This window comes from Terrapene carolina, unplaced genomic scaffold (genome assembly GCF_002925995.2).
Source record: "Terrapene carolina triunguis isolate 2854851 unplaced genomic scaffold, T_m_triunguis-2.0 Scaffold236, whole genome shotgun sequence".
Taxonomy (NCBI): Eukaryota; Metazoa; Chordata; order Testudines; family Emydidae; genus Terrapene; species Terrapene triunguis.
In genome coordinates this window covers 18,953,836-18,980,190 of record NW_020664587.1, presented here as the reverse complement: position 1 = coordinate 18,980,190, position 26,355 = coordinate 18,953,836, and the positions used below count along the sequence as shown (strand labels likewise).

The 26,355-nt window shown below is 42.3% G+C and overlaps 2 protein-coding genes across 2 annotated transcripts in view; both read left to right on the top strand.

Annotated features, from left to right (window-relative positions):
- Positions 1 to 2,627, top strand: part of MYCBP (MYC binding protein) — a 10,531-nt gene extending 7,904 nt beyond the window's left edge. Inside the window, exon 5 of the mRNA XM_026657185.2 lies at positions 2,533 to 2,627. Coding sequence (XP_026512970.1) covers positions 2,533 to 2,577 — 45 coding nt within the window. The 3' untranslated portion in view covers positions 2,578 to 2,627. The remainder of the gene's footprint in view (positions 1 to 2,532) is intronic.
- A 2,248-nt stretch (positions 2,628 to 4,875) lies between these two features.
- RRAGC (Ras related GTP binding C) lies at positions 4,876 to 26,151 on the top strand. Its single transcript, XM_026657143.1, has 7 exons — positions 4,876 to 5,139; positions 14,389 to 14,592; positions 16,182 to 16,381; positions 17,333 to 17,447; positions 19,282 to 19,424; positions 22,735 to 22,883; positions 24,346 to 26,151. Exons 1-7 carry the CDS (start codon positions 4,876 to 4,878, stop codon positions 24,492 to 24,494), a joined length of 1,224 nt encoding a protein of 407 aa, XP_026512928.1. The 3' UTR covers positions 24,495 to 26,151.
- The last annotated feature ends 204 nt before the right edge of the window (positions 26,152 to 26,355 follow it).

Below are 26,355 nucleotides of genomic sequence, written 5' to 3'. Positions count from 1 at the left end.
TATGTTTTCTGTCTTATTTTCCCTTTCCTAACGGTTCCTAGTATTCTGTTAGTGGGTTTTTTTGTTTTTTTTGCTGCTGCTGCACATGGAGTGATATTTTCAGAGACCTATCCACAATGACTTTCTTGAGTGGCATCAGCTAATTTGGACTCCATGGATTTGTATGTATAGTTGGGATTGTTTTCCAATATGCATTACTTTGTATTTATGTGCTCTGAATGTCATGTGTCATTTTGTTGCCCACTCGCCCAGTTTTGTGAGAGGCCTTTGTAACTCTTCACAGTTGGCTTTGGACTTAACTATCGTGAGTAATTTTGTATCGTGCAAATGTTGCTGCCTCACTGTTTACTCCTTTTTCCAAATCATTGATGAATATGTTGAACAGCACTGGTCCCAGTAATGGTCACTGGAGGAGGGGGAGTGGGAGGAGGATGCCACTATTTACCTCTCTCCATTCTGTAAACTGGCCATTTATTCCTATCCTTTATCTGCCTTTTAACCAGTTGCTGATCCATGAGAGGACCTTTCCTCTTATACTGCTTAGTTTGCTTAAGAGCCTTTGATAAGGGACCAGGTCAGAGGCTTTCTGAAAGTTCAAGTACACTATATCCACTTGATCACTCTTGTCCACATTTGTTTTACAGTAAAAAGACTATAAGTATTTGATTTGAACATTCTGCTGAGTCAAGCTGTCATGCTTATCTAAATGGTCCTGGCTTGGGTTAAAATGGGAATGCTTCCTTGAGGGGAAAAAATTAGATGGGTTGTGGTGGGAGCATGGATGCAGTTATTGCATCTTGCAGGCATTTTTTTTGTCACGGATGGCTTAAAATGAGAGTAATCTGACTTTAGAAGAAGGGGGACTTTTCTATGAAAGTGGTCTAAGAGATCTGATAAACTCATTCAGTAATGAGGGCTGAATTATACCTTAGTGTGTGGGCCAGAGTTATAGAGTTTTGGGCCATATGCCACAATTCTGTGAAAAGGTGCAAGAGTCTGCCCTCAGGCAGTAACCAAGTTTGTTGGGGAAATCAGGAATGATTCAGAGTGTCATTAGGACCACCAATTTTTCTGCTCTCATTTCCTTGTGTCTCTCCTCCCTCTGTATCTCTGAAATTTTTCTCCTTATTGATTAGTACTCTCTCTTCTCCCCTCTTATCTACTGTTTATGCACTTTACCTCTTTTGTTCCATCTGTCTTTTTTGTCCTGCACAGTCACCCATTCCCCTGGGTCTTTGAGTTTTGTTGGGTTTCTGAAAGGCAGCAGAACAACTTTTAGATGAGAGGATTGTGAGCAAAATTGTACTCTAATCAACTTCCTTCATTACTCTTTTAGCATGCAGAGCATTAAAGAGGAAACATTTATTTTCCCTTTCCATTAAGTACTGTAGCAAGTTTAAGTAACTAGCAAGTTTCCCTTTTCAGCTGGGTGCCTGTGTAAAGACCTCTCTGCACAGGGGGAAAACCTGCTAATCTGATTCTCTTGTTATGGGTAGAAGAACAGTACATGTAATTAACTGAAAAGCAAAACTTGACTAAGATCCATTCATACAGTCCAGACATTTTATTTTGTAGCTAGCTTGGTGTGCAAAAGCCATGGAGCACCTTTTCAGCAACTGTTGCTGGCAGCACACTGTGATAAATTTAATCCAACATTATTGTAAATGCCAGATGAATATTTCGATCAGGCTAGGAATTTCTAACCCATAAATGAGAAACATTTTAAATGCAAAATTAAAACTGAGTGGCAGATTCTAGATATTCTAATATTTACTTTAACCTTCCCTATGTCTGGGATTCTTTTCAAAGGCTCTGGTGAAATCTACTTGGTCTTCAGCTACTTAATTTTTATACATATGTATCTATAATTGGAGAATTCAGGGTGTATTTTAAGTGGCCAAATTATCACTAAATCAGTGTGAATTTTTGATCTAAGGTTCTGATGGTAGGTTTGTCCTCTATTTTAAACTTTACTCCTTGGAATAGTCTCATGAATAGCTAATACCCATTCTAGTGGTGGCAGTCAGACCATTTTACTCCAGCATATTTCAGTACAGCATACAAGAATGTATGCCACTCATTCTTCCCAATACTAACTCAAGAGTAGCCAGTATTGGGCAATCACAATGTAAAACCCTCTCTTCTTTAAAGTAAGAAATTAAATATTTGTCAGTGGGGAAAACTGTCAAAAGCATTTAATGGATCTTGTGTGCTGAAATCTCCTGACTTTATAAGTCACTTAAGAACTTTTGAAAATCCTGCCCTGCACCTTTAAAAGCCTCTCTCTCTTATAGTTGCATTTTTGCACAATACATTGCATTCTCCCTTCCCCCTCACCCCCACAAAAAAAAAGGTTTATCGGGCATGTTTGTTGTCTTTGAAAATAAGTGGACCTATTTGTAGAATAAAGCTTGCTATAAAACAATTACTCCTCTCTCCTGTTGGGGTAAAATATGCCTTCAGGGTTTTTTGTTTTTGTTTTTTTTAACGTTCTATAGCTAACAAAATCACTCCTTTTTTTTAATTCTACAGCTGTCTCAGTATGAACCACCTCCAGAAGAGAAGCGTGGTGAATAGGAATGCTTTCACCTTTTGGTTACTTAACTGAATAAAGGGCTTCATCAGAAGTTTACTGTCTTGACTTTTTTTGGATATAAATATCTTGAAACATTTTATGCAATATGTTGGTAATCATCTTACAACTACATGAATTGCCTAGGGAAGTTGTGGAATCTCCATCCTTGGAGATTTTTAAGAGCAGGTTAGACAAACACCTGTCAAGGATGGCCTAGATCAGTGGTCTCCAACTTTTTTACGCCCAAGATCACTTTTTGAATCTAAGGGCAACCCAAGATCTACCCCGCCCATTCCCTGAGGCCCTGCCCCTTCCCCAAAGCCCTGCCCCACTCATTCCATCCCCACCCTCACTCACTTTCACCGGGCTGGGGTAGGGGGTTGGGGTTCAGGAGGGGGTGTGGGTTCTGGGCTGGGGCTGAGGGGTTTGCAGTGTGGGAGGTGCTCTGCACTGAGCATGGGGCAGAGTGTTGGGGTGCAGGCTCTGGGAGGGAGTTTGGGTGCAGGAGGGGGCTTCAGGCTGGGGCAGAATGTTGGGGTACTGGAGGGGGTACATGGTGCTGGCTCTGGGAGGGTCAGGGCTGGGGTGCAGGAGGGGATATGGGGTGCTGGCTCTGGGGGGGAGGGTCAGGGCTAGGGGTTGAGGTGCAGCCTCCCACTGGGCAGCACTTACCTGCAGTGGCTTCTGATCGGTGGTGGGTGCAGTGAGGCTAAGGTAGGCTCCCTGGCTCCACACTGCTCCCAGAAGGGGCCAACATGCCCCTGGGGGTGGGGGAATGTGGCTCTGTGCACTGCCCCTTTGCAAGCACTTTGCCTGCAGCTCTCCTGGCCAATGGGAGCTGCGGGGGTGGTGCTTGCAGGTGGGAGCAGTGCGCCAGGGTAGGGAGTCAGCCCCCCGAGATGGCGATCGACCGGGAGATCTTCTAGGACCACTGGTCTAGATAATAGTCTTGCCATGAGTGCAGGGGACTGGACTCAATGACCTCTCAAGGTCCCTTCCAGTTCTACAATTCTATGAAAACAGGCCTTATGATTCTTAAGGTAATCTGCAAATATTCTTCTGTAGAGTTCTAAACCTAACTTTTCATAAGCTTTTTTGAAGGAGTTAACTCATCTGATGTGAATGTTATATCTTTCAGAACAGGCTAACATTAAGACTCATCTAGCACAAAGTGCCTGAAGTACAGTGGATAATTTCAGTAGCAGTATTAAAAATGAGTTAAATTGTATTAAGATTAAATATTGTTTTTCATATCTGAAAGGTAAGTTCTATTCCTTGCTATTTACAACTGTGAGGATTGATTACATTGCACAGCAAAAACCCACCACTGAAGATCTATAAATATATGTTTAATGAACTATATGCTAAAGGACAAGATGTGAGGAATGGATGAAGTTAAGGTGATAAATGCTAGCAGTCTCCATGGCTACACTATATTATAGGCTGGGATGGCCATCCCTTCACCACACGTGCTATCACTTTTATCTAGCTGACAAATGATTTAGGGTGGCAGTTCATTAGGTAAATCAGAGCTGAGATATTGCTGGTATTCACTGTAAAGTTGCCAACTTTGGATAAATTCCTGGAGATTTAATCACATGACAATCTTTAATTAAACATTAATCTTTACGTCATGGAGACTCCAGGACAGTCTTAGAGGGTTGGCAACCCTAAGCTACTTCTGCATTAAGGGGGTGATTTCGTTCACTGTTCATAAGGTCGGGGAGGGAGCAGACGTGTTCAGGTAGCAGGTCTCCTTAGACTGGATTGGCGGGAGGCGTGTTGTGCCTTGTACCACTCTAGCCCCCAAGTTGGCAGCTATCACAACCCTCCCATCCTTACCTAGCAGCGGAAAGCGAGTCTCGGGCTCCGCTTCTAGGTTCCCCTGCCCCACGGGTCCGCTCGGCCAGGCTCCGGGTTTTTTGTGCACCCATCGCAGTCGTGAGGGGCAACCCTCATCTGACCCCCATCCAGGCACCGCCTCCTCCCATGCAGGGAGTGGTCCATCTCCGTGGGGCGTGTCCCCCCGAGGAATGGAATCCCAGCTACTTGGCCCCTTCCGACCTCCCTCCGTCACGTGAAGCGGTATAATCAGGTGACTCATCACCTGATCCCAGTCAGCCTACCCTGCTGGCCCCAGCCAATCAAAACTCACGATTGTCAGGTTCGGCCAATCGGCGCGGAGGCAAGCTAGGTTGCATTAACGCGGCAGGACTCGGGGGCTCCTTCCAGCCCGCCCTAGGCGGAGTGAGAGCGAGGGTTCGTGGGGTCGGTAGTGCTGGAGCGGGCGGCCTGTGGGGATGGCGCTGCAGTTTGGGGGGCCGGGCTCGGTGGGGGGGACGGAGGAGCCGGCTTTAATCGGGGGCAGTTTTGGCGCGTCGGATTCGTTCCCCAAGGACTTCGGCTACGGAGAAGAGGAGGAGGCGGAACTGGACGGGGGCTCCGGCCCTGGTGGAAGCAGTGGCGTCCCGGGCGTGGCTGGGGGCGGCCCGGGCGGGGCGGATTCCAAGCCCCGCATTCTACTCATGGGATTGCGGCGCAGCGGGAAATCGTCTATCCAGAAGGTGAGGCCGGGGGGGGGAAGCGGGAGTATAAGGGGCTCTTCGTGGATAGAGGCTCCAGGGGGTGGCCAAGGGGTGCGGGGGCTAAGATGTAGCTGCTGTATTTGCACCTTCACTTCGACTCTCGCCTTCTCCCTTTATATCCCGCACCATAAATGAGGCACCCGAATCTTGAGACGAACCCTTCTCTGAGCAGCCGTTAAGGCCTTGGTACTGGTTATATAGGCACTTCTACAAAAACAACAAGGAGTCTGGTGGCACCTTAAAGACTAACAGATTTATTTGGGCATAAGCTTTCGTGAGTAAAAACCTCACTTCTTCGGATGCATAGAGTGAAAGTTTCACTCTATGCATCTGAAGAAGTGGGGGTTTTTACTCACGAAAGCTTATGCCCAAATAAATCTGTTAGTCTTTAAGGTGCCACCAGACTCCTTGTTGTTTTTGTAGATACAGACTAACACGGCTACCCCGTTAATACGCACACCTAGAGTATAAAAAAAAAAAAGCATTGAAATGGGCCCTGAGCTTGCTTGGTCCTACGGTTTCCTTCTCTCCGCAGTAAATTGTGTGGTAAGCTGCCTAGGGCAGGGGTATTTAACAGGCCGGCAGCCCGGCGGGCGGGAGGGTGGCGCTGCTGCTTGTCTCTCTGGCTGAGGGGTAAGTGCCACCTGCACTGTCTTGAATCCTCTATGTGGCTTGTTTCTAAGGAGAGCTCCTCTCTCCGCTTTGTACTGGTTAGTAGGCAACTTCTTCTTTTTAAAGCAGCAGCATATAGAGAAGTTGAACAAGAAGGTTCTTATTTCCCAAAAATGCATTTTCTGTCTGCAGAGATGTATGCTTCACTTTGAGTTTGGGCTACAGCCTTTTTTATTCCTGATGCCCAGGTGTCTTCTCCCCAAAACCAAGGTGTGTCTCAGGAAATGAAACAGGCAGATGTTTCTGAGATTTTTATCTACATGTTGATTTGAAAATAGGGTAAGCCACACCAGCGTGATGAATCTGCATTGTTGTGACTAAAATTGCCAATTCAGACAAGCCTTTAGTTCTTTTTAACATTTTTGGGAGCTACTCAGATTTCATTATCTGTGGGGGCAAAAGCATAATTAGATCTTCTGGATGATTTGCTTCTTTGAGGCAAAGAGAAAGATGGACACTTCTGGATGGTGAATACATCAACAAATGACAACAATGTGTTAGACTTGCTGTTAGGCTTCATAGGGCTGCTAGGGCATTCTGCCCATCAAGGTCATTGTGATGAGCTTCAAAATAGAAATCTAATTTTAGAAAAATGCAGCGGTGTTACAGTGATCCTCAATTCTTGCCTGCAGGTCTTCAGAGTCTACACATAGCTTTCCTTGCTAAGCCCTTTTCTGTGCCCCCCCCCCCCCCCCGTGTAAAGCGGTGTCAGAGTATCGCAGTGTAGAGCATTGCCACGGCAGTAGCAATCTTAGCAATAACCTGATTTTTCTGGTCAAGCCTTGATAAGAGTTCTCAATGTCTGTTAGCCAAAGGGACAAGCCTTCCTAACAGCATGAAATTCAGTGGTCTGCTGGGCCACCCTTTCTGCCTACTCCCCTGGGTTTATTTCCTTTCTCCTCCATCTCAAGTGCTGGGGTGACCATATAACCTCATGCACCAACTCTGCTAGGCTTGACATTGTGTGCGGATGCCAGGCTCTCACTTCCCAAACCAAGTCCTCTACTTTCAGCTTGCCCCATGGTGGTCAGAGGAAATGCTACAAAGACACACTGACAATGCATCTCAAGAAAACTGATGTGGACATCAGAAGCTGGGAAGAGCAAGCCACCAACAGATCTCAATGGTGCCACATTCTCCATCAGGCAGTGGCCCGCTTTGGGGAGAAGCGTCTTCTCCTCAAAGCTGAAAGAGAGCAGGAAGGAAAAAGAAAAAACTTTCTCCCAGCAGGCAGCTGACCCACCAAGAAATGTCTGTACCTACTGTGGGTGGATCTGTGGTTCCAGGATGGGACTCCTGAGTCATCTCAGGACCCTTTTGTAAATCTGTGGTACAGATCATCCCTGAATTGAGGGATTGCCGATGATGATGATAACCTCAGTCAGACACAGACTCAGCTCGGAGCTCCAAAATAATGCTGCTGTCACCAGATATGTAAACGTTCACAGTTTTATTGTCATGAGTCTTTCTTGTTTAAAGCCCTGGACTTGGAGGTAATTTGGAGTTTTTAACAAAAGTTTCTGACTCATGGTTGTGGAGAAATACTGGAAAAAGTGAAACCTAAAGATAAGTCCAGAAGGCAGATTAAAAAAAATCCTCCAAATGTATTATTTTAAATCTCATGATTAAACTAATCTCATGATTTTGGGGGTGCTTGACTCATGACTTCTGAATGCTTGTCTGGCAATAGTATTCATACTGGGCCTCACACAGCGCTGCTCTCTGCTGGAGTGGGAGGAGGTCATTTGTCCCCCATACAGTCCTCTGCTTGCGGCTCCTAGCCTGCTCAATAAACAGGAAACATGGAGCTGAACTGCTTGAAGACCAGAGAAGGTCTCTACCTGCCACCCTAGCAGAGGACTCTTGTACTGGGAATCCCCCAGTACCACGCCATCCAGCCGAGTGCTGTATATGGAAGGATCTAATAAGCCTTCTGGTGGTGGTTTTCAAAGTTCAGGTTGCGATCCATTACTGGGTTGCAGCATAAGGCACTGGGTCACTCTTGTCAGCACCACTGACTGGGCGTGAGCTGTGCGGAGCCACTTGCGCACCTCTGCCAAGGAATTGGACCTGCTGCTGGCCGCTTCCAGGGTGCAGCATGGGCTGCAGTGCCAGGACAGGTGGGAAGCCTGCCTCTGCACCCTGGCTGCGCCACTGACCAGGAGCCACCGGAGGTAAGTTTGCGCCCCAATCTCCAGCCTCAGCCCTGAGCTCCCGAAACCCCTTCCTGCACCCCAAGCCCCTCATCCCTGGCCCCAGCCCAGAGCCCCTCCTGTACCCCAAACCCCTCAGCCCTGGCCCCACCCCAGAGCCTGCACCCCCACCCCAGAGCCCTGATCCCCTCCTGCACCCCAACTCCCTGCCTTAGCCCAGAGCCCCCTCCCACACCCAAACCCCTCATCCCCAGCTCCGTTGGGTCGCAGGCATCAACAATTTTCTTCAACTGGGTCCCCAGAATTTTTTTTTTAAACCACTGCCTTATGGAGTGTTGGGGTAGAATTCGCAGGGGCTCACACATATGCAGAGCCCTCTTCTGGTGTGGGGTAGCATTGCCAGCAGGGGCCTTCCACAAATTGTAGACAAGCTGATGACTGTTGCTTGGAAAAGATTCCTACTTGATGTGGGCAAGTGGATTTTTCAAACTCTGTGTTGTGGTACGGGGGGCCCAAGAAACTAGAAGAAAAGGTTGTGGATGGCTGCTGAGAAGCACAATAAGAATCAATAGACAAAAGCCAGCTCTGGACTCCATGAAATTGTGGACAGCCATATTCTTTGGAGCATTGCTTATAGCTAGTGGTATTCCCTGATGAATTGGATATCTAGTCTTAATATATAGCTAATGCTGCTCCTTCTGTTGGCTGTGGCCCAATGATAGTTTTCTTGATAGGAGTTGCCATATCTGTGTTGTCAGCACAGTCTAGTCCCTGTATCTAGCAGTGGCTGATATGTAATGCTTTTGAGGAAGATGCAAGAAACCCTCCAGTAGGCAGTTATGGAATAATCTATCCACAGGAAAAGCTTTGTCCTAACCTCCAATACTTAGAAGATGTCCTGAAGGGTTTAGATAGATTCTTTCCAAAACTCTTTAATTTCTTGCTACTATAACTGGATGATATTGTTATCTGTATAACCATTCAGTCTGTTTGTGAACCCTACTAAGTACTTGGACCTATCAGTATCTTGTGGTTGTGAGTGACGTAGGTAAATTGTGAACTGTGTGAAATTATTTGTTTTGATCAATTTAATTATCCCTTTTTTTCTTATGTAAACTATCAGGCACTGCTGTTCAGCTTGCTTTCTCTGACATTATTTACCTTGTTTACCATTGTTATGTCCTCTCATTCATCTTAACTCTAAACAGTCCCCATCTCTTCCTATGAAAGTTTTTTCCTAAGTTTTAGTTGTCTGAGTCATTCTTGTTGCCCATCTGTTTGCTGCATTTTGACTGGTGATGCATATCTATCAAATCTTCATTGAACTGCCCACAGTGATACCCAAGTCTCTTTTCCTGAGTTGTTGTTAACTTGTAGCTCAGTAAGGTGTGTAAATCATTCAAATGATTCCTTCCAATATCCATTGCTTTGCATTTGTTAACAATGAATTTAAACTGCTTTCCTGTTAGGTCACTGTTGTCAGGTCCCTCTGAAGCTTGTCAGTTTTCTCCAGACTCGATTAACCTGAGTAATCTTGGGGCTTGTCTCGACTACAAAATTAAGTCGACCTTAGTTAGGTCGATATATAGCCACTGCAGTAATCACTGTGTTGTTAATCTTTCCAGCTATACTCTTAACCCGGCAGAAGAGTCTGTTCTATCTTGGGGCCTCTCCTTTTGTCCCTCCAGACCCACGAACATGATACAGTTCTGCGGTGACCTAGAATCCTACTTTCGACGTCTCTGACTCAAAGAATATTTCCAACCCACCTCTGAACAACATACTAACCCACAGAATCCTCCGTACCAACATTAAGAAAAAAAGGATTCTGCGTGGACTCCTCCTGAAAGTCGAAACAACAGACTGGAGTTCTACATAGATTGCTTCCATCAATGTGCATGGGCTGAAATTGTGGAAAAGCAATATCACTTGCCCCATAACCTTAGCCGTGGTGAACACAACACCATCAACAGCCTCAGGAACAACTCTGACATCATAATCAAAAAGGCTGACAAAGGAGGTGCTGTCGTCTTCATGAATAAGTTGGAATATAAACAAGAGGCTGCTAGGCAGCTCTCTAACACCACATTCTACAGGCCATTATCCTCTGATCCCACTGAGGATTACCAAAAGAAACTACACCATCTGCTCAAGAAACTCCCTGAAAAAGCACAGGAACAGATCTGTACAGACACATGCCTATAACCCTGACCAGGGGTATTCTATTTGCTACCCAAGGTCCATAAACCTGGAAATCCTGGACGCCCAATCATCTCGGGCATTGGCACCCTAGCAGCAGGATTGTCTGGCTATGTGGACTCTCTCCTCAGGCCCTACGCTACCAGCACTCCCAGCTATCTTTGAGACCCCACTGACTTCCTGAGGAAACTACAATCCATTGGTGATCTTCCAGAAAACACCATCATGGCCACTATGGATGTAGAAGCCCACTACACCAACATTCCTCACACAGATGGACTACAAACTATCAGGAACAGTATCCCCGATAATGTCACGGCAAACCTGGTGGCTGAACTTTGACTTTGTCCTCACCCACAACTATTTCACATTTGGGGACAATATATACCTTCAAGTCAGCAGCACTGCTATGGGTATCCGCATGGCCCCACAGTATGCCAACATTTTTATGGCTGACTTAGAACAACGCTTTCTTAGCTCTCGTCCCCTAACACGCCCCTACTCTACTTGCACTACATTGATGACCTCTTCATCATCTGGACCCATGGAAAAGAAGCCCTTGAGGAATTCCACCATGATTTCAACAATTTCCATCCCACCATCAACCTCAGCCTAGACCAATCCACACAAGTGGTCCATTTCCTGGACACCACTGTGCTAATAAGCGATGGTCACACAAATACCACCCTATACCAGAAACCTACTGACTGCTACACTTACCTACATGCCTCCAGCTTCCATCCAGGACACACCACACGATCCATTGTCTACAGCCAAGCTCTAAGATGCAACCGCATTTGCTCCAATCCCTCAGACAGAGACCAGCACCTACAAGATCTCCATCAAGCGTTCTTAAAACTACAGTACCCACCTGCTGAAGTGAAAAAACAGATTGACAGAGCTAGAAGAGTACCCAGAAGTCACCTACTACAGGACAGGCCCAACAAAGAAAATAACAGAACGCCACTAGCCGTCACATTCAGCCCCCAACTAAAACCTCTCCAGCGCATCATCAAAGATCTACAACCTATCCTGAAAGATGATCCCTCACTCTCACAGATCTTGGGAGACAGACCTGTCCTTGCTTACAGACAGCCCCCCAACCTGAAGCAAATACTCACCAGCAACCACACACCACACAACAAAAAACACTAACCCAGGAACCTATCCTTGCGACAAAGCCCGATGCCAACTCTGTCCACATATCTATTCAAGTGATACCATCCTAGTACCTAATCACATCAGCCATGCCATCAGAGGCTCGTTCACCTGCACATCTACTAATGTGATATATGCCATCATGTGCCAGCAGTGCCCCTCTGCCATGTACATTGGCCAAACCGGACAGTCTCTACGCAAAAGAATAAATGGACACAAGTCTGACATCAGGAATCATAACATTCAAAAACCAGTAGGAGAACACTTCAATCTCTCTGGTCACTCAGTAACAGACTTAAAGGTGACAATTTCACAACAGATAAGCTTCAGAAACAGACTCCAACAAGAAACTGCTGAACTTGAATTAATATGCAAGCTAGATACCATTAATTTAGGCTTGAGTAGAAACTGGGAATGGCTGAGCCATTACACACATTGAATCTATTTCCCCATGTTAAGTATCCTCACACCTTGTCAAACTGTCTGAAATGGGCTATCGTGATTATCACTACAAAAGTTTTTTTCTTAATTAATTAGCCTCTTGGGCAACTCACACCTTTTCATGTTGTGTGTGTGTGTGTGTGTGTGTGTGTGTATATATGTATATATATATCTCTCCTTACTATGTGTTCCATTCTATGCATCTGATGAAGTGGGCTGTAGCCCACGAAAGCTTATGCTCAAATAAATGTGTTAGTCTCTAAGGGTGCCACAAGTACTCCTGTTCTTTTTGCGGATACAGACTAACGCGGCTGCTACTCTGAAACATGTGGGTTTTTTTTATGTCCATACTACCCTCCTTCTGCAAGTGGTGTGCATCCTTACAAGCAGTGTTTGCACTGATTTAAGTGGGGTAATGTGGGGGGCTGACAGCTCAGGGCGGGGGAGGCTCCTCCAGCCGTGAGCTGACAGCCAACAGGCAATGTAAGGAGTAATGCAGTGTCTACACAAACACTCATTTGCCTTAACTACCTCAACCTAAGCACTACTCCTGTCATGAAGATGCAGTTTTTAAGTTGGTGTCATAGGCAACTTCTATTGGCAGGAGTAATGTTGTAGTGTAGACGCTTAGTTAGGTTGATGTAAGCTGCCTTACATTGACCTAACTCTGTAATGTAGACCAGGCCTTGCTTTCTGCAAATTTTGCCACGTCCCTGAGTTCCTATCTTGGAATTGTAACTTTAAATTTTCTAGTTCTGGACTGTATCTAAAACTGAAAGGGGCCTGTTTTCATATTCTGTCTTGAAATCTCACAAAAATATCTGTTTTGAGAGAGATTGGCCCAAGATTGCAGAAATCTTGTGATAGATTTATGTAACTTTCCACTCTTTGTGACGATGTAAATTTTTTCAAAATTCTTGCCACCCTTTGAATATTTGGATAACTACTGTTATACCGGTATTGGGTAAAATGAGCTGGAGTTTAGGTGGCTTGTCTAGTGTCACATGTCAAGTCAGTAGTAGGAATAAAATTCAGGTCTTCTGACTGAAAGTTCCCTGTTCTAGTATGTGATGGTACTTCTGTGGTACCAGCTTTTTTTAGATGTCTGTTCCATTCCAGGACCAGGTCTCTGGGTCAGCACTGAACCAACACCCTTACATTGCCTTCGTGGGGCATCATGCTGATAAAAGGCCTACCTTTCAAGGCTGAAGGTTGGTCCTGTCTGCTCTTGGTATTTAAGGTTCTCCTGGCTGTTTTTGAAAGAGCAGGCTTTAATCCTAATGATCTCAAATCTTAACTTGAGTAATTACTTGTACCCACCTAAATTTCGCTGTGTAGCAATTAAACATGCTGTTCTTAACTTGTCCTGAAGCTATTGTGTTGTGGTATTGGTTCTGTAACAGTGGTTGCTGTATTCTGCCCCAGAGATGGCTCATTTTTGGAGGTGGGTGAAGCTCGTTCAAAAAATCTTGACTCTTGCAAAAGGTGCTATATAAATCCATATTCTTTTTCCTATACTTAACTATTAAGCCACTTAATTGTTCAGTTATAAATGACTTGTGGGGTTGAACATGCAGTTGTGGCATATAATTTGTGCTACTAGAGCTGCTGTCTTTAACTGTACGCTATCTCGGGGCAGGGAATGTTTCTTTTCAGTTCATACAGCACTACCTATATTTGGGACTCCAATCCCAGTTGGGGGTCTTTGGGGATTACCCTAGCGTAAATAATTACTACTAGTGCAGTCACTATGTTGTTTAATAAATAATAATAAAAATATTATTATTTTTCACTAACTGCAACTTGAAAATTGCCCCCTTCTCTTTCAGATGTTTATTCTAGACTTATTCTTGAAGGGAATGGGGCCAGCAGTTCTCAAATTTGTCAGTAAGCAAAGCAAATGATTTGTTGTGGTGTTATTGTCCTAATCCTATTTCAGTTAGACTAACTACAGTTCTTGTGATTTTTTTTGGGGTTGGGTGGGGGGGGGGGGTGTCTCTAAAACTGGGAAATCTGTTAAAATTTTCTTAACTTTTATCGCAGCTTTAGAACAGGTTGTTTCTGACTTTGTAAAGTTCATCCTGGAGTGGTAGTAACCCTTAGTTAAGGTGTCCAAGTTTTAATTATCCCACTGAAATGAAAAGTGTGAACACTTAGGGAACCAAAGACTTGTAATACTACATGGCCACAACCACAAGACTGGTTATAGCTTCCCAGTTAGTTATTGTGGTAGTACACAGATGACCTCGGGGCACTGTATTACACTAATACAATGGGAAAAGAAGCAACTTGTCTTTTGCTGAGTGGGGGATGGGATAATTCAGACTTGTAAAATCCACATAATAGTTTTCAATTTAGTGCTACTTAACTTGAGATTAATTTCCTTCATCAGATAAAATAAACAATGTTTGCTATGTGTTTTTAAAGCTTTCCTTCCATTCCGAGACTTGTATTTCACTGGCAGGTAGCATACTGACTGCGTGACTTTATCCTCTCGTCATTATTACTTTTTCTGTTCATTCTGAGAGAAAAAGGCAGCATTCTTAACTTGATGATTTTTGTCAAATCTTCAAAAGCCAATTAGTCTTCACTTTCTCTTTAACAGGTGGTGTTTCATAAAATGTCTCCCAATGAGACCCTGTTTTTGGAGAGTACCAACAAGATTTACAAAGATGACATATCCAACAGTTCCTTCGTGAATTTCCAGATATGGGACTTTCCTGGACAAATGGACTTTTTTGACCCAACATTTGATTATGAGATGATTTTCAGAGGCACAGGGGCACTGATATATGTAATTGATGCACAGGTAGATATAAATAGCTAATAACAGTGGAGCGTTTTCTTACTATTTGAGGTGGAGGCGACTGGTGACTGTTTAAAAACCTTTCTTACAAATTAAAATCTAACACTGGCTAGAACCAATCACTTTTTTTTTTAAACCTGAGCTTACTTTGAAACGTAAGGGGCCAGTATCCTAGCTTAGCCGCTTTAATGGATATAGGAATTGTTGTACTAGATCAAACCAGAGAGTCCATATAGTCCAGTATCCTCTGTCTTAGTTCTTAGTGTTTGGCTGACACCTTTGAGCGTTTTACTTCTGGGGGCATTCTGTGCTAAAAAAATTAAAATTCTGTGCACAATATTTTAAAATTCTGTAAAGTTCTGCAAATTTTATTAGTCAAATAAATGTGGAGGCTCCAGCATGGCATTGGGGAGCACAGGCCACTAGCTTCACAGAGATGGGAGATCACAGTGCAGCTGCCCCCTGGGACATGGACTCAGCAGAGAGGCTGCACCCAACCCTGACAAAGCACAAGGACTGGGCCTGCCCCAGAAACACCCCAGGACCCTGCCCTTCCTTGCCAGGTGTAGGCAGGCAGGCTCAGCAAGGCAGAATCCTAGTGTGGGGGGATACAGGTGTGGGTTGAGAGGGTTCTGTGTGGGGCAATCTGGGTGTGGGTGGCTCAGTGGGGGATCCCCAAGTGCAGGGGTGGGATCTGGCTGCACAGGGGTTTGTTGGAGGGTTCTGGGTGCAACAGTAATGAGAGTCTGCAGGGGAGTCTGGGTGAAGGTGGCTGGGGCTCAGCAGGGGCGGGGCGTCTGGGTATGGGGGACTCAGTGGGGGGCGGGGTCCAGATGCTGGGGAAATAGGGCTCAGTGGGGTGGAGATCCAGGTGCAGGTGGCTTGTTGGGTTGGTCCAGGTGCAGGGAGAGTGGGGCTCATGGGGGGGAGGAGGTTTGCAGAGATTCCTGCAGCTGGGGGAGAAATCTGGGGGTGGGTCTGACATGGCCCCGGATGCTGTGCAGGGGAAGAGGAAGTCCCATCCTCCCCAATCCAGCTGGGACTAGCAGCTGAGCCCGGCACAGGGTAGGAGCCACCAGCCGGGTCTTCCCGCCCCCTGCCCCACAGTGATTTACCTCTCTGCTGGCTGCCCTGGACCCCTGAAACATACTACTGTGGAGGGTTGCATAACCGCTCTTGTGGCTTCCCTTTGCTTCCCCATCAGAAAGTCATTTTTCTATGGGGAAGCAAAGAAATCTGCAGGGGACATAAATTGTGCTCATGCGCAGTGGCGCAGAATTCCCCCAGGAGTAGGGTTTATATCTCTGGTTTGTTTGTCTCTTTGTTTTTAAGTGAGTGCATTTATGTTGTGAATGAGATCTAATCCTCTTTAAAGTTGACCGGACAGGATTTAGAACTTACTACCTGGATTTCTGTTTTTCCAAACCTGCTTGTTTCTTCCACACTTCTATTCAAAGGTGGAAATAAAATTTGTTTTCATTTCACTATTGTTTATATGTGTGCAAAGAGTGGAATAGAAGGGGGATAGCAAAGAAAGATCAGTTAATTGGCTGACAGGTGTGACATTAACCCCTGTCTACTCTGATATACAGGATGACTACATGGAAGCTTTAACAAGACTCCACATTACAGTTTCTAAAGCCTACAAAGTCAATCCAGAAATGAACTTTGAGGTTTTTATTCATAAAGTTGATGGTCTGTCAGATGACCATAAAATAGAAACTCAAAGGGATATTCATCAGAGAGCCAATGATGATCTTGCAGATGCTGGGCTTGAAAAACTTCATCTTAGGTGAGTGTTACATGTCAAAATTTCTATCAATCTCACAACTGTATACATGAAACTGGTGACTTTTTTTCTTTAATTTCTCATCAGATTTAATACGAGGGACTTTAATGAGGTCTCGTCCACACTTTGATACTAAGATTACAAAGACTTCTTCAGTCTTACCAAAATATACCGTAGAACATTCACTAGTATAGAACTAAGCATTAATTAAAATTAAATGAGTTGTCAAAAAAGAAAATATAATTTGTGATACATGATCCTGGCTTTATTTTGTTTGCCAATTCCATGCTAATTTAAATTTATATTGTATTGCACATTGCAAGTTTGGCTCCATCAAGTAGTAAAGCATTTTTTAGTGTCTGTGTAACTCACTTTTTCTTTCTTTACTCACTGTCAGCGCTAACTAGCCATGGTTGATGGGCTGTCATTTGCTTATTGATATTTAATTGTTCAAATTGTTCTGCCTGAGAGTACATTGGGGTCAATGTCTATTTTTCTTTCTTTCCCCATCTCTACTCTGGGGAAATCTTAAAAAAATTGCCACTGGTTCTAACACCACTCAGTGTAGACATGACTGAAGTGGAAGTGGCAGAAAACAGGAAGTTTTATAAAATTTAAATCTCTGAAAGGGAATGGCCTGGGCCTTTTAAATACATTTTTAATAGCTCTCTGCCAGAGGTTGTGGTACTGCTAGCAAAAGGTACTGTGAAAACCATGCCCAAACTTCTTTGTCTCTGTCTCTCTCTCCTGCTTTCGTGGGAGATTATCCTATGCTTACTCCAACAACTCTGTAAATGCCTCCTGATTTCTGTAGCAGCAGAGTGGTGTTGTACCAGTAGAACTTGGATAAAACAATAGAGTTCAAATGTTAGGACTTTTAACTCTGACAATTTATTGCAGCACTGATTTACACTTAACTTTTCTGATTGGATTTTTTTGTTTTTAAATCCACAGCTTTTATTTGACCAGTATCTATGACCATTCAATATTTGAAGCCTTCAGTAAGGTTGTACAAAAACTCATTCCACAACTGCCAACCTTGGAAAACCTACTAAATATCTTTATATCAGTAAGTGCAATATTACTTTTTAGTTACTAAACTTAGTTTAAAAATACATTACAGCATATATTTAAAAATAGTTTATACTGGCAAAATTGTGCTTTTTGCGGATTTAGCATATTCCAGGCTCCTCTTGCACCCTTGCCAGTGAAATAAGCTGTACCAGCAAAAGCACACTGATGGTATAACTGCATCTACACTATGGGTTTTTACTGGCACAGCTATGTTAGTCATAAATCGCATCTCATTATACTCCTCACTGACATAACTATGCTGGTGAAAGTTTACAGTATAGACCTGGTTTTAGTCAATTACAGATAATTGCACAGTGTCAGGAAGGGAAAACTGCTCATTGAGAGCATTACTTGCTAGAGGTAGTGTTGCTGTTTTCTGTTGATTACACTGAAATTTATTTTTAATTTCCTGAAAATATCCTTTGGTGAGAGGAAGCAGAATAGTAGAGTTGAAAGATGACAGAAGGGTTTGGATGAGGAGGACTGTGTATGGCAAACATTAAGAGATCGTTGTTATCATAGGCTTTTTTCAAGTTGCACCTTTCTGATAAGGAAATGAGTGAAGGGTGTGTGTGCTCACTTATTCATGCTGTATAGCTGGAGACAAGGAAGTGCTTGGATATCCTGTTGATATGACTCTGTAGGAACCTAGCCAGATAAAGGGATAAAAATGGAAGTGTTGGTTGGAACGGAGCTGTGTAACACATTGAAGAATAGAACATGGAGTATAAACTTAATAAGGAAGTGGCCAGTGAATAATCTTCAGAGAGAAGTCCTGGATACGTGCCCAAATTGGGAAGATGTGGTATACAAACCACCTGGGGAAAGGCTACAATAAACACTTATTTTGGTTCATAAATAGAGATTCTGACTGAAATCTATATTGCACTCACTTGAACCTGTTTACTGCCAGTGGTAGGCATTTGGTGGACTTTCAGTATGCGTACATGCACCCTAGGTCATCCAGTCAGAATATTTTCAAAGAAGTGACTGTTAAGGACATGTGATCGCTTCAGTGTCCTCTGATGTTGTTAGCTTCTATAATATCTGATACTCTTCATGCAATCACAAATATGGTAGCTGATTTTAATTGCCCTCTTTCCCATCAGAATGTCCATTCCCTACATCATTTGGGCTACTTATGGTGTGATTGCTACCTACAGAGAAAAGCTTGTCTCTTTCACCAACAGAAGTTGGTCCAATAAGAGATTACCTCTCTCACCTTGTTCTCGATACCCTGGGACTGACACGCCACAACTCCGTTGCATATAATTTGTTCATAGTAATACTTGTCCTTCACCTTTCATTACTGAATTCATTTCGTGGATAGGGCTAGTTTATTGGCAGCTGCACATGTGCAGCTAAGAGGAAAAATTCTATAGAAGGTAGAGAAGTAATTGTCAATTAGGTCCTTGGGGAAATTGTAGTGAAATTTAGTCTTTATTAACCATAAAAACTCATGAACTGATCAGTAGTGGGGTTTTAAAATGTTGCCTTCTACATTTTTTCGGTAGCTTATATAATGGCCTTTTATGGCAAATAATTCATTCATCATTAAATTTTCTATCAGCTAAACTGCAACATTGATAATTCAGTTAGCTAGCTGCATTTTGCTAACAGGTTTCCAGGCTGATGCAGTGCCCTGTAAAGAATCTCTGGAGACTATGGAAACTGTTCAAACCTATTCCCATTTTAGTCCTTTTGAGTAATTGAAATTCTGTTTATTTTTATGCTCTTAAAAATGTGAAACTATGAATTCTATATAAGACTTCTTAAAATTTAGATGTTCTGATGACTCAGTATGCATCTCCAATTCTTTCTTTTTGAAGAATTCAGGCATTGAAAAAGCCTTTCTCTTTGATGTAGTCAGCAAAATCTACATTGCGACAGACAGTTCCCCTGTGGACATGCAGTCATATGAGCTGTGCTGTGACATGATCGATGTAGTGATTGATGTGTCTTGTATATATGGGTAAGTGACAAATCCTTTTAGAGAGTTGGCTTAAGATAAGCTCTATAAAATGGCAGATGAGAGCTGCAAGCTTCATGTAAACATGTCAGCCCCCTTAGCTACAGGCTGAGGTGGACTATAGAGCTTCTTCTCTGGTCCATTTAGAGAGGAAAGATGGTATTCTGGTTCAGCAACAGGACTGGGTTGTGCAGATGAGAGATTTTTCAGTCTGCAACAGACCTCTCTGACCTTAACTTCTCTAAGCCCCAGCTTCTGCCTTAAAATGTGAATAATACATTTTTGCCTCAGTTGTGTTGAGTGTAAATCCATTAATATCTTTGAGTGCTGTACAAAGGCCTACAAATTCAATACCATCCACCCCTGTTCTTATACACTTTCCTAATGAGCATTAATTAACAATGCAATGAAACTACACTGATTCAAAATGTTCTGACTGCCTGGGGGAAGTTACTTTTTGAGCAGGCCAGGCTCCGCCTTGGTTAACACCTTTCTGATGGAGGCAGACTGAACACTGTTTCCTCTGCAGCCTAGTCTAAGCTCCCCATCTAAGTGGTATCTAATGGATGTCGCACTGCCTCAGAGTGGTTGCTAGAGCAATAAGAAGGTTCATTCTTTCCTCCAGAGGTGGAACATATACTGCTGCAGTGTGTGCTTCAGCTTCTCTTGACTCACAACCAGAATATGGCCCTAATGCAATTACGGATAGGATGTCTTTTTAGTCTGTGTTGATATCTGCTTGGAAATACCCTCTCACTCAAAGGTGTCAGACTCATGGAGAAGGCTGAATTCCATTCTTAATTATGACCCAAGGGGTGAGGTATAAATAACATTGTCAATCCTTGATGGATCTTCCTCCGATATCAGTGTGAAGTTTTATGTAGATCGAGTAGAATATAGTATTTCTTTCAGTACCTTATTACATTCAGCATCATGTATGGGAAAATGGGCTCACAAATAGGACCACTGTTTCTGCCCCTCTTTTCTTTCTTCTACATCCTCTCTCCTGTTTCTTCCCTCTTTTTTTTTTTTTCTTCCCCTTTGGATTTCCTTCCATGCCACAACTCCAGATTCCTACTCCCTACCCATTCCATCCACTCAACAGTGAAGCAGTTAAATAGTTAGTTAGTTCTTGGCTTTTTATGTTTTCAATAGACTTAAAAGTTAATACACAAGACTAACTGTTGGGCAAGGGTGTTCACTTTCTTAGTTATTACACAACCAGGAAGACAGTGTTGCATGAGTTAACCTTCCAAATTTGACACAGGTGTTTCTTTGACAAGAGACTTCCCTGCTTTTAAATTAAAAGTGAGATATTGTAGAACCCGAATTTGTCATGCAAGGCCACATATAGATACAGCGAGTGGGCTAGGTGGAGAACACCACTGCTCTAAATACTTTCAACAGAGAAAAGAGCAAATGAAGTATATTCTGGAGTACATACATGCTGTTGCTAAACACTAAGGGGTAAAAGTACACACAACTAAAACTTACTTAACTGCAGCTTTCTTAATCACGTGCCTTTAAATTGACATCCAGGCTTCATTATAATTCTAATGTATCAATACGTTACACCTTCTCCATTTCAGCTCCTTTAACTAATTAAATTGCCATTTTAAGGTAGCTAAATACTTGAATATCTTCATCTTCTTTCCCTTAACTGTCTCTTTCCATAATATAGGCACAAGAGTTCCAGAAACAAGGATCTAACATTAATTTTGTAAGTCTATATCTAGACTCCCAAATAAGTGGTCTGGTTTTCAGGAGTTCTGAGCTTCCAACACCCAGCAGTTTCTAGTGAAGTTGATGTGCTCAGTGCTACATGGCCTGATATTCAGAAGACTCTTTAAAGTGTGCTTTGCTATACCAAATAAGTAGGTTGTGATGGCAAAGCCACTAGTAGTTTAAGTTGGCCTATACTCTCGATTTTTATAAGATCTAACTGTATACAGTGTGTTACAAATATGCAATTTTATGGCTGAAAATACTTTTTTCCAGGGATAAACTAGCAGATGTTAAATTAGAACTTTATCACAGAATTGTAGTTGCAGCTCTGTAGTGATGGCTGCTAATGAGTAGTTCCATGAGTGTAACCTTTAATTATCTGTAACCACACAGTCTCTTTTTTTTTTTTCCATACAAGAAAACACATTCGAATGCTGTTCTGCAGTGAATTCATTCCTACAAATTAACAAACCTTAATCCTCTGTAAATACAGGGTTAAAACCCTGGTATTTCAGTTCAAAGCACAGGCCTCTACTACTTGAGCTAAAGGAAGCTCTTTTGACTGTAGAAGGACCCTATGTCATATAAGCTGGGGGTGGGAGGGGGAATTCTAACAGACCAAGTGGGGTCCTGTGCTGTCTCCAATACCACACTTCCAGTAGTCTTGTCCAAACTCCTTTCTTCACCCCTTCATGAGAGATGCATTTATTCTATGGCTTAAATGTAAGAAGCAGTCGTGAGGCAGGGCTGTACTTGTGAAAAGTTCTCCATATATCCTTGCCTAAATTTCCTCTCAATCAGTTTCTTCATAGGACTTTTCTCTGAGACTTCTTGGCTCTGAGACAAGAAAGCTAGAAGCAGGGACATTTTAGCCCTTTCTCTTGTGTTGGTTCTGAGGCCCATCTGGTTTAATTATCAGGGTGAGACAGTGAAATAATGCTGCATGTCCACACAGGGTCTTAAAACTTAACCTCTCTGTACTTCTCTTCTGTGGTCACCACACACTTGTAATTAAATAATAATTGACATATATAACACAACTTCTTCAAATGTAGCCTGTGTATAAGATTTAACTAATGGTATGTTTAAAGGGTAGTAACAAGCAGCCTTTGATTGAGAAGAGCCAATGAGACAAAATTCAATATTTTAATGTTTGAACTTGCATTTTGACCAATTTTCTTTGACTAAGTGAAACTAGCAATTTTGATACCAAACTAGTTCTAGCCAAAGTTACAGGTAGCTGATGGATCTGAATGGCAACCTTAACTATGGAGACATGACCACCCTATCTCCCTAATACAAAGGTAAAATGAAATGCTTAGCTTCAAACCTGCTCTCTTAACTGGATGTTGATTGGAGGTATGATTCAATGTTGCTGATTTGACCTTAAGGAAATTTTGTGCCCACATCTGGTTTGAGATAAGAATATCAGGGTTTGCTAAATGTATTTGCTGCCGAGTTTCTCCCCTTTTCATGTCTTTCTCATATAAAGCCATGTGGGGTAGAGCATTCACAAAGTGTTCTTTTTCTGAAAAGCTATCTAAATTGTCAGTGTATATTGAATGGTTCGTTTGTTTCATTATTGTAGTTTAAAGGAAGATGGCAGTGGAAGTGCTTATGATAAAGAGTCTATGGCAATTATCAAACTCAATAATACAACTGTCCTATATTTAAAGGAAGTGACAAAGTTTCTGGCACTTGTCTGCATTCTTAGAGAAGAAAGCTTTGAGCGCAAAGGTAAGCACTTTGACTGAAAAAGCTTTTTTCTTTTTCAATATAGGAAAAAGCATTTTGTCACTTAAAAGATCTTATGTTGATTTATGAAGCAACTGAAGGTCTAATTAAAAATGATTTTCAACTTGACCATCATTACCTTCCTTCAGATAAGATAAAACCTTGGATGTCTTTGTACCTTGCATTCTTTGAGTTAACTTTTTTTTTTTTCTTCCAAAAGAGATGAATGTAAAGACATCTCATTCTCTCTGCAGTATGTGGAAATAAATTAAAACCGTTTTAATTCTGATCTCTCCTCCCACTAATATAAGGGCTGGATAGCCTAACTTTGGCTGAGTAATTTGCCTCTGTAACAACTACATCAGAGGAAAAACAGCAATAGGAGGAGCTACTGTTTATGTTCACTCATAGTGTAAGGGTATTTATGCTAGAAAATAATTACAAAGTTTAGTGGTTCTTTGTTCTTACTCCAGTTTGGGCCTTTTGATCTGAACTTAGATTTAAACAGTTTTCACAACATCATTTACTGAATTGGAGTTCAAAAGCAGTATTAGGGATGGAATTGTAGTGTACAGTAGAACCTCAGTTACGAACACCTCAGGAATGGATGTTCGTAACTCTGAAATGTTTGGTATTCTGAATAAAACATGGTGGTTCTTTCAGACATTTACAACTGAACATTGACTTAATATAGCTTTTAAACTTTACTATGCAGAAGAAAAATGTTGCTTTTTAACTTCCTAATTTAAATGAAACAAGCACAGAAACAGTTTCCTTACCTTGTCAAATCTTTTTTAAACTCTCCCTTTATTTTTTTGGTCTCTGCTGATGCCTGACTGCATAGTTCCAGCTCCAAATGAAGTGTGTGGTTGACTGGTCTGTTTTGTAACTGAAGTTCTACTTTACTATTGTTTTTGGCCATATTTAATTTTACATGATTCCTTTTCCTACACTGTTCATCTTCATTTTATCCCACCTCTGTGGCTGCCTGTAAATTGTGGCATATAAGATCTTTTTATTAGCAGTCAAAAATCACTGCTAACACTTCCCTCCCCCCCACCCCCCCAAATAAGTAATGCTGAAGTAGTGACCAAACAGATCTAACATAGGTGAGGAAGACTGCTTTACAAGTGACAGTGGCTTTAAACAGGTCTTTGAAGGATTCTTAGGTAGATTCTTGACTCAATCATGATCTACTGTTTTGGCATATTTTATTATACTTTCCTAACAGATGCCTTCACATACTAAAAAGTGAAACAGTGTAAATAAATATTGGCACTATTTAATTAAATATTCTGCACAATAACTTACCTCTGACTCCTTTGGTTTCTACAAAGTCTTTCACTGCTCAGAAATCTCTTAATAAATTAAACAATTACTTTATGCTAATTTAAGTTTCATTGGGTATTTGAGATACTGAACTGAAGAACCTTTTTTTTTTTCCCCCCCCCCCCCCCCCCCACAGGTTTGATAGACTACAACTTCCATTGTTTTCGCAAAGCTATTCATGAAGTCTTTGAAGTAGGTGTTGTCTCCCATAGAACCTGCAATCAAGCAACCACCCCAAACGTGAAAGCAGTGACTCACAATGGCACACCTAGAAATGCAGTCTAGATGAAGATTAAAAACTGGTTGGACCAACTTTTACCAGCTCTTCACTCCAAAGTTTAACTTTGTAGAACAGGATAAGAATACTGTCTTAGTCTGGTGTGTGTGTGTTCCACAAGAGAAGAGCAACACTAACTTAGGAAGAGCAGCCTGTTAACTGATGTTGGACTACTGAAACTACTGTAAAACATTTGAAGTTCAGTGGAGTTAGAATTGTCAACTGAAAACCAGTTGACCATGGTGGCTTTTCCTGTTCAAAGTCCTATTTTAAGAGCCTGGATATAATATAAATGGGAGAAATGTCTCTTTTGGTGGAGCTTACAAATGCTTGAGTGTAATGTGGAATACTGCAGTGAGTTGCTCATCTTCATTTTTAGTTTTCTGTAAAATATCCAGTTTTCTTTAAGTTGAACCTTTGGCCTTTCAAAGAAGTTGGTGGTGTGGACACTATGTAGAAACATCTTAAATTCATGCTTTTTGCTTTTGTAAAGGTCTGTGGCCTATAACTTCAGTAAAACCCAAACATTCCATACAATTCCTTTGATATACTTGCATTGCTCTTCAGAATATCCCAGAAAATTCCTTATCTTGGTAAATGGAGGTAAAGCCAAGGTTTGCCTGCTCTCATGTGTTCCGGTCCAGTTAAAAGACTGAGCTGTAGCTTTGTTCTAGACAAGTTACCTTCCTAGCTTTCAGATAGCATCATTTTTTCACCATTTCTCACCATATTTGAAAAGAAAAGAAAAGCAAGAACCATCACCTATCACTGTGCTTTTATCCGAAGAGGCTTAAACTAAAACATTCTCAACCTTGAATTGATTACTCAGTCCCAGTGATGAAAGCAATTAAATAAATAACTGTAAATTTATAAATGTCTAGCATAATATCTAGCACTTAGGGTAACATTTTTATACTTGTCAAAGCTACTTTCCGGGGGGGGGGGGGGGGGACCTAAATCCTTTACCGTTTGATGTCAGGAGTCTGTGGATTTTCTACAGTTCATCCCGTTTCTAAATTAGAGGATGGGGCGATAAGCACAATCTATGTAGGAATGGAAAATTGATTTCCAATGACATTGACACAAATGACCACGACAGTGCCAGTTTGAGCATTTCCTGTATTGACACCCCTCCAGAATAAACAGCTTATGATACTGTTTTTGCCTCAGACCTACTTAAATACTGAGTGTCTCCGTGATCTTTTCAACAGTTTCCATAGTATGAAAACCAGCATATGTGAATTGTTAATCTAATTTATTGATAACTTCAGACTTCCATAGTGTGTAACTTTATCTGTCATGTAATGAGTGGTAAGCCCTCTCCCTCTTCCCTTCAATTCTTTTCCCCCTAATACCCAATGCTTGTGTACTCAACTGGTCCAGTGACTTTTGAACATACAACTGCCCACTGTAAAATGTGTATATATGAAGTTCTATATACTTAAGTGTGACTTGAATGATTTCTGCAAATTATCAAGGGGAGAGAACCCCTTTTCCCTGAACTGTTTAAAATGTGTCTAAGTAAATGCATTTACTCCAGTGAGTGTTTATCTGGCATATGAAGTTTACCTTGTCTCATGACTTCAGGGATGTTGCACCCAGCGTGCATTTTTATAAAGGGATCTGTTTCAAAGCCCATTCGAATCAGGGACGGAGGGAGTCAATGGGCTTTAGATCAGGCTCATTAGTAAGCTTCTAAACAGCCAAAATCATATTGGGTGCATGTTGACAATAGAATTGCAGTTGCCTAGGTGGGGGTGTAGTTGACTCCGAAGAATAATGTGTAAGTGGTTTGACGGGCAGCAGAGCACTACAACATAATCCTTCATCTGTATTACTGTGGTGTGTACATACGGTCAGATTTAGCAG

Excerpts from the sequence above, each read along its gene's own strand:
- RRAGC (XM_026657143.1), top strand. The coding sequence starts at position 4,876 with ATGGCGCTGCAGTTTGGGGGGCCGGGCTCGGTGGGGGGGACGGAGGAG. Across the intron at positions 14,593-16,181 it reads TATATGTAATTGATGCACAG|GATGACTACATGGAAGCTTT; the intron begins GTAGATATAAAT and ends TCTGATATACAG. Across the intron at positions 22,884-24,345 it reads AGAAAGCTTTGAGCGCAAAG|GTTTGATAGACTACAACTTC; the intron begins GTAAGCACTTTG and ends CCCCCCCCACAG.